Source organism: Salvia miltiorrhiza, chromosome 5 (assembly GCF_028751815.1).
Source record: "Salvia miltiorrhiza cultivar Shanhuang (shh) chromosome 5, IMPLAD_Smil_shh, whole genome shotgun sequence".
NCBI lineage: Eukaryota > Viridiplantae > Streptophyta > Magnoliopsida > Lamiales > Lamiaceae > Salvia > Salvia miltiorrhiza.
In genome coordinates, this window is record NC_080391.1 from 57,234,477 (window position 1) to 57,245,250 (window position 10,774).

General features: G+C 36.4%; 1 protein-coding gene across 9 annotated transcripts; it reads right to left on the reverse strand.

Moving 5' to 3' along the window:
• Nucleotides 1–2,491: 2,491 nt before the first annotated feature.
• Nucleotides 2,492–6,836, reverse strand: LOC131025420 (octanoyltransferase LIP2, mitochondrial-like). Of its 9 annotated transcripts, none has more exons than XM_057955172.1 (6): nucleotides 6,545–6,830; nucleotides 6,151–6,257; nucleotides 5,077–5,169; nucleotides 4,055–4,101; nucleotides 3,857–3,929; nucleotides 2,492–3,241 (listed from the first exon to the last, which is right to left on the reverse strand). In XM_057955172.1, the coding sequence occupies exons 4-6, from the start codon at nucleotides 4,057–4,059 to the stop codon at nucleotides 2,546–2,548; spliced, it is 774 nt and encodes a 257-aa protein (XP_057811155.1). In that variant the 5' UTR covers nucleotides 4,060–4,101; nucleotides 5,077–5,169; nucleotides 6,151–6,257; nucleotides 6,545–6,830; the 3' UTR covers nucleotides 2,492–2,545. The 9 variants fall into 9 exon arrangements, with proteins under 9 accessions (XP_057811155.1, XP_057811157.1, XP_057811153.1 ...); XM_057955174.1 differs by having other exon boundaries at nucleotides 3,849–3,929; XM_057955170.1 differs by having other exon boundaries at nucleotides 3,857–4,627; nucleotides 6,545–6,836.
• Between the last annotated feature and the right edge of the window lie 3,938 nt (nucleotides 6,837–10,774).

Sequence of the window (10,774 nt, forward strand, 5' to 3'; positions counted from 1 at the left end):
CCTTTTATCCAGTAAATATCGAGCTTTTCTATCCGCCGGGTAAAATTTGTTACTTCGGGCTCAAGTTTGTGACTGCATTAAAAATTCCAAAATTTTATATTTCTTATTGCATATATGTTGCTTCTGTTTGTGCATGTGGAAAGCAGAGGTTGCGCAGATATATAATCTGTCATTGCGTGTACAAACTGCATTAGAACTGTAAAAATTTAATATTTTAATATTTACTTTTGCTTTATACAGCTGGTTCTTTAGAATTTAGCTCCAAAAACTGGCGCCCAGATACACATTTTAAATTCAAAAATAACCAACATTGGAGCCAAATTGATGAATACTCGGCCTATAAATACCAAATCATTTCAGACCATATTTCAATAAGGTAACTTTCTCTCTCTATTCTTGGTTGCTCTAATTATTTTTTGTCATTTTGTGTTTTATAATTTTTATGTGGTCCTTCTATTTATATTTTTTTTTTTTTTGAAAATTTACAACCCAATTATTACAATAAATTCTAAAACAATGATATTTGCAATTGATAGTAATTTTTTAATTTTGTATGCAGGTGAAGATCTGGAGTAGGGTTGTAAATGAATCGAATATTTTTGCTCGATTCGAGATTCGAAATTGTGTTATTCGTATTCAAAATTATTCGATCCGTATTCGATAACAAATATTCGATTCGATTAGTATTCAAATACTTATATGAAATTATGATATTCGATTCGATATTCGCATAGATACATGATTAAATATTTAAATATTATATATATGTATATAGGTGTGTGTGTGTGTGGAGGGGCTAAAATAAATTATAAACTAATTTTCACCATTTGATTGTAAATTTTATGGTGGATTTATCACTTTATTGGATGAATTTAATTTTATATTCATCAATATCTAATTATATATATAAGAATTATAAATTTATATAATAACTGACAATTTTAAAAATGAAAAATGCAAAGAATCATAGTATACATGCATTAAAGTAATTCTCCACACTTTAAAAAGTAAAACTTTACAATTTATAAAATCAAAACTTTAAATTGAAGTCATTCTTCCATCACAAGTTGCGCTTCGTCATTGCGATTGTAAACTAATCAAATAATTCGTATTCGATTCGATATTCGTATTCGATAAATATTCGATTCGAAATATAAATATTCGATTCGATTCGATTCGGTTAGTATTCAAATACGAATACGAAATTATGATATTCGACTCGATTCAATTCGTTTACAACCCTAATCTGGAGCATAAAAATGAAACCTCTACAATCTGCTACACCGAAAAGAAAAATGGTTTTAGTATATATTCATGATTATTATCATCAAGGAGAAAAAAAAAATCATATCATGTTATTTTCATAAGAGAAATTTAACATATGATTTTTTTTTCTCCTTGATGATAATATATATAAATCATGAATATATACTAAAACCATTTTTCTTGTGGGTGTTGCAATAGGAGAGGTTTCTTGTGGGTGTCAGCATTTGCCCATTTCTTGTGTTGATTGTAGATTCGTAGCTAGCTGAGCTCGTGCTTTAGCCAGACAGAAACATGTGTCGTTTATAAAAAAATATTCAAATAAATATTAAGGCTGATTTCCAGGCCACCAGATTAAGTCAAATAATGTCAATTTGACTAATCACAAGCTTCACACTGATTACATGTATGCACTACATAAGAGCAATGATATGCATGACCTGTCCCATTTCACCCTTTCCCACTTGCATATACTAAAACTATTGTTTAGTAATATTAAGATCAAAATTCTTGAATTAGATCACAAAATGTATGATAATTGTCACAACGGCACATGTAATACAAAACTTTGTGTTGGCCGGAAATTCTTAATTAATCAGAATTAATTCTTACTTAATAATTATTTATTGGTTAATGAGCGGTTATTACGATTAGGAGTGCGCCTGTACAATGAAATAGAATGGAGAATCTACCACCAACTTACACAACTTAAGAAAGCAATGGTCCTTTAGCAATACCATTATTATTACTCTGGATATTTTGTTTATAGTATTTGGTATTTAAAAGAGTTGAGGGTGGGAAGAAGGTCTCACATGACATGTGATGCTGATTTGGCTATAAGTAATCTCTAAGATTAGAACATGAGTCATGTGCGGCTACTACTTGCTCCTTTTTTTTTTCTTTACTAATGCAAGTATACACATTATTTGGGTCCAACAATAGTTTTAACTCAATTAAGAAAGCGAAAATGAAATGAAATTTCACTCCTTCATAAAAGTTATTAGTCATGACCAACATTAGAGATTTTTATAACATGACAATAGTAAAGGGATTTGCTTGTACTATATAAACTTGTATTTAACCATCTTCCCTGTCATTGTTAAGAGCGATTATGTAACTTATTAATGAGAAATAAAAAATGTCGAACCAAATACAACAGTTGATCCAAGTTAAGAGAATCATCAAAGCATTATTCAAAACTTACACCCCACAGAAAATGCCTTCCATCTCAACGGAAAGAAAGAATGCATACCTTGAATAATGATGAAGAAAGTAGTGCAATTCATTCTTTATCATCTGAGGTTTTATCCCTCCAAGTAACATCAGTGTAGCCAAATACTTTAACAAAAGATGAAATCAATTGCTCATGAATCACTTGTTCAGAAGGAAGCACCTTCCCCACCTCTTTTTGCAAAGATGTGACTTCTTTATCTGCTATTCCGCATGGCACGATATGTTTGAAGTAGTTCAAGTCGGGATCGATGTTGAATGCCAAACCATGGGATGTAATTCCAGAAGATATGCGAACCCCAATTGCGCCAATCTTTCTGTGACCAACCCAAACCCCCGTTTCACCTGTGTGTCCAGCACGAGCTTTGACACCGTATAGAGATGCCAACTCAATCATTGTCGATTCAAGATTCTCCACGTATTTTCTGGCCCCTATTCGGATATCTCTCAAAGAGATGATGGGGTACAAAACAGCCTGATGAGGACCATGAAATGTAACGTCGCCTCCTCTTTCTGTATAGTGAAGCTCTGCCCCCATTGCTTTGAGTTCAGCCTCGGAAACCAATACGTTATGAACAGTGCGCCTTTTGCCAAGAGTAAATGTGGGTGGATGCTGTAGGGACAGCAGGGTGTCTTTGATCTTGTGTGTTTTTCTATCAGATGTCAATTTCTCTTGCAGCTTAAGTGCCTCCAAATAATTCACAGCTCCCATCTTCCATATCTCAATGCTTCTAGGACCTCTCATTTCCTGAATAATCAAATATATCATATACATCCAAGTGTTAACACTCATTAAAATGTCAAACGGAATATATACTTGAAATATTATCACCAGTGAAAAAGAAAAAATACATTAAATTTTTTCAATATCAGAAAAAGCAATATCAAATTGAGAAACCGGGGTTCTTGAAGGGACAATAATTCTTTTTTCTATTTCAAAATCTAAACTTGGAGAAAGTATAGCCCAGTTAACCACAAGAATTAGATATCTGTAGCTAAATAATTCTGGAAACAAAGAAAAAGAAAAAAAAAATCAAATCCATTTTGCTAGTAAAAGAAGGGGTCAAGTTTATTAACCTTTAATAAATAAAATAAAGGGTGTGGGTTTCATAGCAGTTTCCGGCAGATTGTTGGTTTGGACTTGAAGACAAAAAGCATCCGAGTCATAAGAAACCGAGAGTAAAGTTACAAAACAATTTATTTTTATTTTAGTTGAAGTAACAAAACACATTAAAAGGCTATGATTCTAATAACCTTCAAACTGTAGCTTGCAAAAGATGAGTAGTTAAGAAAAAATGTTGCATTTTAGAGGCGGCATAAAAAGTCTTTGCAATCTAGGTTTTAAGGGAAAGTACCTCAATACCTTTGCTGACACTTTTTTGCGCTTTAAAGACAAATCATCCTCACTTGATGAATTTGTTTCAGTTTCAACATATCTGGGTGTATTGCACACACGACATAAAGTGTCATTCTCGTGCTCTTTCCAATACAACATGCAATCATTAGGGCATGCATCTATCTTAGCATAACTCAATCCCAATTCTCCAATTATCTTGCGTACCTCATAGAAAGATGTGGGTAATGACTGAGTCAAATCTGGAAATACCTCTTTCAATAATTCAAGAAGCATTGTGAATGATTTGTTAGACCATTTCCCAATAACTTTAAGATGAAAGAGTCTAATGATGAACTTTAACTTTGAAAATTGCTTGCACCCCGGATATAGTTCATGTTGAGCATCATCTATCAACTTAAAGAAAGCCTTAGCTTGTTCATTCGGTTCATCTATTATATTTTCATCTATATTATTGCCCCCAAATGCATCATAAATCAAATCATGCATGTCGTCTGACATAACAAAAGAATCTTCTTCTTGAGAAGTAGTGGGATTAAACGAAGTTCCCTCCCCATGTGCAGTCCAATTTGTATAACCTTTCATAAACCCGTCAACTGTCAAATGTTCTTCTGCTACTTCTCTGTTTACCCACTTTGAGTTCTTGCAGTGTTTGCATGGGCATATGATTTTTCCGCGGAGACTTACATTATGAAAGCCATATCAAGAAAATGATTCATGCCATTTTTATATTCAGTAGATAGTCTATGTTTTTGCATCCAACTTTTATCCATTATGAACCTAATAAAATAAGTAATTTAATCAATTTTTGAATGCACACAATAAAGTTAGCTAATATAATAAAAAATACAAAAATGCAGAAAAATGCAAAAATATTCTCTATTATTTACTAAGTCAACTAACTAGCAAGCTGTTTATGATCAAGAACAACAGATTTTGCTTAACCAATAAATTTCACAAATATTTATAATCACTTGTGCCTATTTCTTACACAAACACACATCACATAATCGGCTCCAAGCCATCACCACAGCAACAAATGGAATGGAACAAGCCATTCCCCAACCTATTCTCCATATTCACTACCTAGATACATGCTCATCTGTAGTATTTATATAGCCATGGCTACCACTTGAACCATGGTGCAAAAATAACCTAGATACATGCTTATCTATGATATTTACATAACCATGGCGGCCACTTGAACCATGATACAAAAATAAACTCACCGTTGAAGCTTATCTCTTTCTTGTCGATTATCTTCCAGGTGGATAGATAAACACTGCTGAAATTCCTCTCACAATTTAACAAAACACCACCACCTATAATGTATAGTAACAGAGGACATTACTAAGTAGAGAACTTAAATACATATCTTTCTATCATACATTTTTCTATAATGCATGAGAGGAAAATGCAAATAATGACAATATATATATGTATATAATGACAATCCTTATTGCGATGAATTATGAGTTAAAGTCCATAATGTACTGGAGAAAGCTATTAACTTCCTTAATATGACATTGCAATACCGAGTACAGTTAATTTGTGAAGAATCTAAGGAATCAGATTTAATTTGAAACTGTCTTGAGATCTATCAAAAGATGAACCTATCAGTCTGATCTCATTATGCACTTGAATGGAAGTATGATAAAACTAGTATCAAATACCATTAGTATCTCAATAACCTTTCCAACGTTCTCGTCATATTCCAATTTTATTCACTTTTATGATAAACTAACATCTAGCAACATTTATCCACTAGTGATGTTCATATAAATAAAGATAGGACAACTACTAAAAATTTTGTTTTCTAGCTTCTACCAGCCAAACAAACAAAGTCACTATTTTTCTTAGACACATTGGTATGCTGGCAATGCAAATAGCATGAAAGCACTCAAAAAATGAGTTTGTTCTCATTTGTGAAGTGTGAATACAGTTACACTGCAGGACACCCAATGTGACAACATATGACCTCAAAGTAGCAATTCGCCAATTCCCGGGAAAACAAGGCATTAGTTTCAAATTTCAATCCATCCCGTAACGATTAAGTACATATAATCTTCTCTAATCTTGAATGTTATGAAATTATTAATCTTCTTTAGACCAACTTTACAGAGTACACTTTCTTTGATCAGAACATGTATCAACACAAGACAAACTATTAAACATAAAGGAGGAGCTTTTCAAGTCAGAGAAAACAATGTAATCTACTACAAGCCTAAAACAGAGAGACTGAGTAATAACTTTTTGCCCATGAATGTGTGAAGAAATAGTGAACATAGGAAAAAGAAACTGACCCAAAACGGCAGCTGAAATCGGCGGCTCAACGATAACGACGGTGCCACAGCGGCCTGCGGTATATTGGTGGCGCAGCAGCGGCGGGATATCGTGGCGCAACAGATTTCTATTCCAGGATTAATACACGCAATAGTGAATAATTGATCATAGAATTCAAAAAATAAATCCTCATAAAATGTTATCTTTAATCCCACCGACCAAAACATGGAGAAAAATCAAAATCAAATGCACCAAACACAAATCCGTGTTCCTTACTTTATTTCAACAAAATTTCCCACAGCAATACAGAATTTCAAATAGCAATCAATTACTTTAGTAATTTTCCCTAAAAAACATTACTTTAGTAATTAATTTTCTAGCCTAAACCCTCCTAGTTGCTTCAATGTTTGATACCTGGAATTGTAGAACAATGAGATTGGTGTTATTTAGAAATTCGACTCCCCTTGTTCAGCTACTTCAATAAAAACGTTGGCTTCTACGATTGGGGCGAGACCACATGTTGCAGCAAAGACGAGCAAAATCGATGCCCTAAGGTCTGGGCAGAAGGCGCAGCGGCGAGCAGGTTGTCGGCGGCGCAGCAGAGGCTCGGCGACGACGATGGCGCAGCGGCGATAATGAATTTCAGTGAGTATTTTTGCTGATATGAAATTAAAAACTGATGGATGTTTCACGGGAAAGAAGAAAGTGTTGGAAATATGGTTTTATGCCAAATCTGAAAATTATTATTTAATTAAATATTTATTATTTAATTAAAATAATAATTGGATGTTAATCTACATCTCGAGTAGATCAACGTGATATACTTGAAGTCTCAAAACCGATTTCCGGTGAGTGAGATATTGTATGTCAAAGTTTGGATGTTGAAGAGGGAAAATCAGTTTCAACTTCTGCGTTCAACGATTGCGGCCACCTACCGCAGCCGCCGGAATTGACTGTTTCAACTTCTGCGTTCAACGATTGCGGCCACCTACCGCAGCCGCCGGAGTTGACTGCCGATCCGTTCACACTCGGTTTAACACCTATAAATATGGGTGTATGGTGAGCTTTAGAATTCACTCTGAAAACTCACAACTCACAACTCACAAAATAGTCTGCATTCTGCATTCCACCTCTAGCTCAGTTTTCGATCCTTATTCAGTTCGCCGGAGCTCGTCGGATTGTGGTGCTACATCCGACGAGACGAAGTCGTTTTACCTTTGGGGAAGATACGCCTAAACCGAAGAGCACTACCGGGGCGATAATCTTCTTGCGGGAAGAGATTCATCTCGACTCGACTTATTTTATACGTATAATTTATTTATACAGTGTATTTCAGTTGTATCAAATTATTTGAGTTGTAATTTCTCAAATTATTTACTTTGTAATATTTCAATTATTTTGAGTTGTAATTTCTCAAAATATTATTTTGTAATATCTTGATCGTGTACCCGGTTCTGACAATCGCAAGAAGATTATTTCTCTGCCGTTGATACACGTTCGAGAAATGGCTCACACCGACGTCAATATGGATGGCTCCACCACCTCTGCAACCATCGGTTCAACCACGTCGTCAATATTTTCCTCGTTTGCATCAACGGGGGCTTCATCGTCAACATCTAGAACTATTGGTCTTGCCGAGAAACCATCAACGTTCTCAGGCAAGAACTTCAAATATTGGCAAGAGAAGATGCTATTCTACCTCACAACCGTGGGATTTGTCGGATTCTTAATGGAGGATAAACCTCCAACCCCGAGTGAAGGGGAAGGGGAGACAAGCCAAGAAATTCGTGCCGGATATTTGAACTGGTGTCGCGGCGACTACTTGTGCCGTAACACCGTTCTCATGTCTCTGGACGAACGGCTCTACCGTGTTTTCAAGGTTCATGAAACCGCGAAACAATTGTGGGAGGCCCTTGATCTAAAGTATCAAGTGGACAAGGCGAATACTACCAAGTATGTCGTTGCCAAATGGTTGGAATATAAAATGGTTGACTCCCGACCATTGATGGACCAAGTGGAAGAGTTCCAAAATCTTTCACATGAGGTTCAAGCCGAAGGGATGCCCTTGGCGGATGCATTGCTCGTTGCAATCATCATAGAGAAATTACCTCCTAGTTGGAGGAAATTTCAAAACCTTTTGAAGCATGAGCGCTCGGAGATGTCCGTGCCGATATTGTTATCCAAGCTTCAAATGGAGGATCACGTGAGAAGTCGTGATCAAAAGGGAAAAGCTCCGATGGAGGCAAAGGCCAATCTCACCGAGAAAGGCGGTCCCTCCAATAAACGTGGTCGCCCTAACCCTAATAATAAGGGTAAAGGGAAACAAGGCGGTAGTCAACCATCAAAGTTTGATGGTGTATGTTATAATTGTGACAAACAAGGTCACATGGCTAAAGATTGCCGCAAGCCGAAGCGGAAGAAGGCAAAGAGCAACGTGAACAACGTCGAGAAGGACTTCGACGATTGGAACCACGATGACTTTGCTGCCATGATCTCCGAGGTGAATCATGTAGACAACCCGAACGCTTGGTTCGTGGACACCGGCGCTACCGTCCATATATGCATAAATCGTGAGTTGTTCCACAACTACAAAGAAGTGGAAAACAAAACGATAATGGAGGCTAGCGAGCGGACATCCCAAGTCCTTGGCATGGGAGATGTGATTCTTCAACTCACGTCGGGCGTGGAGATCACATTGAAAGACGTATTACACGTTCCAACTGTCCGAAAGAATTTAATTTCGGGCTTTAGGCTTACGAATAAGGATTTTGAATTGTTTTTCAAATCTGACTATGTTGTAATACGCAAGTGGGGAAAGTTCCTAGGGAAAGGCTATGCCTCCGAAGGACTTTTCAAACTTGGTGTAAGAGCTTGTAAGCCTGCCAAGGCTAAGATCAATAAAGATGCATCAACTTCTTCTGCTTACTTGATTGAGTGTTCTGATTTATGGCATTGTAGACTTGGACATGTTAATCTAAATGCTATAAAGAGATTAGTAAAAATGAATTTACTAAAAGTTGATGAATACAACTCACAAGAAAAATGTGAACTTTGTGTTGAAGCCAAGATGGCTAAGTTACCGTTTAAATCGGTAAAAAGGAGCACTCAACCTTTGGAACTTATTCACACCGATGTTTGTGATTTAAAGTTCGTGCAAACTAGAGGTGGCAAGAAGTACTTTATCACCTTTATAGACGATTGCACAAAGTATTGTTACCTTTACTTATTGAAAAGTAAAGATGAGGCTATTGAAGCTTTTAGAAACTTCAAAAATGAAGCCGAGAATCAACTTGGATGTCGAATTAAGATGGTTCGAAGTGATAGAGGTGGAGAATACGTAGCTCCGTTTGCTGAATTATGCAACGAAAGTGGTATAATACATCAAACGACGGCTCCTTATTCACCACAATCTAACGGCGTTGCTGAACGCAAGAATCGAACTCTTAAGGAGATGATGAATGCCTTGTTGATTAGTTCGGGATTACCCCAGAACATGTGGGGGGAAGCTGTCTTAACGGCCAACTATATCTTGAACAAGATTCCACTCAAAGGGAAAGATGTAACTCCCTATGAGCTATGGAAAGGAAGGAAACCTTCGTATAAATACCTCAAAGTGTGGGGGTGTTTAGCCAAGGTAGAAGTGCCTTTACCAAAGCAAGTTACAATAGGACCTAAAACGGTGGATTGTATCTTCATTGGTTATGCACATAATAGCAGTGCCTATCGTTTTATAGTGCACAGATCGGAGATACCTGATATACATGTTGGGACAACGATAGAATCAAGGAATGCTATATTCTTTGAAAATATCTATCCTAACAAGGATAAAGGTACATCGAACTCTGATGATGGAGTTGATGGTAATGCTACAGGTTCTAAACCTATGGAAGTAGCTAGTAATTCTACTCAAGTAGATGATGCCACGGGTTCTAATCATGTACCACCTAATAGGAAAAGACCAAGGTCTAAACCTATGGATGTAGAACCGAGACGTGGGGAACGAGTTAGAAAAGCTAATGTCTATGGACCGGATTATGTTGTCTTGATGCTAGATGGCGAACCGGTGACGATTAAAGAAGCTATGTCTGGCTCAGATGCAGCTCTCTGGAAAGAAGCCATCGATATTGAGATTGATTCCATTATGCAGAATCATACTTGGGTGTTAGTGGATCTACCACCTGGAAGTAAAGCTTTAGGATGCAAATGGATCCTAAAGAAGAAGTACAAATCTGATGGTACTATAGATAAGTACAAAGCCCGACTTGTCGTTCAAGGTTTCAGGCAGAAAGAAGGGTACGATTTCTTCGATACCTATTCACCTGTGACCAGACTAACATCTATTCGGATGCTTCTCGCTATTGCTGCCTTGCACAATCTCGAGATTCACCAAATGGATGTGAAAACTGCGTTCTTGTATGGCGAGTTGGAAGATGAAATATATATGAAGCAACCTGAAGGGTTTGTAGTACCTGGGCAAGAGCACAAAGTATGCAAACTTCAAAGGTCTTTATATGGGTTGAAGCAAGCACCGCTTCAATGGCATTTAAAATTTGACAGTGTAATGTTGTCAAATGGATTCAGAATCAATGAGTGCGATAAATGTATCTACATTAAGAATTCTAATAACGGATATGTTATTGTTTG

Bases quoted from the DNA above. Each gene is read 5' to 3' on its own strand.
- LOC131025420 (XM_057955170.1), bottom strand. From the start codon at position 4,432: ATGAAAGGTTATACAAATTGGACTGCACATGGGGAGGGAACTTCGTTT. The intron at 3,242-3,856 runs GTATTGAGGTAC...TTGATTATTCAG, and splicing joins GCAAAAAAGTGTCAGCAAAG to GAAATGAGAGGTCCTAGAAG.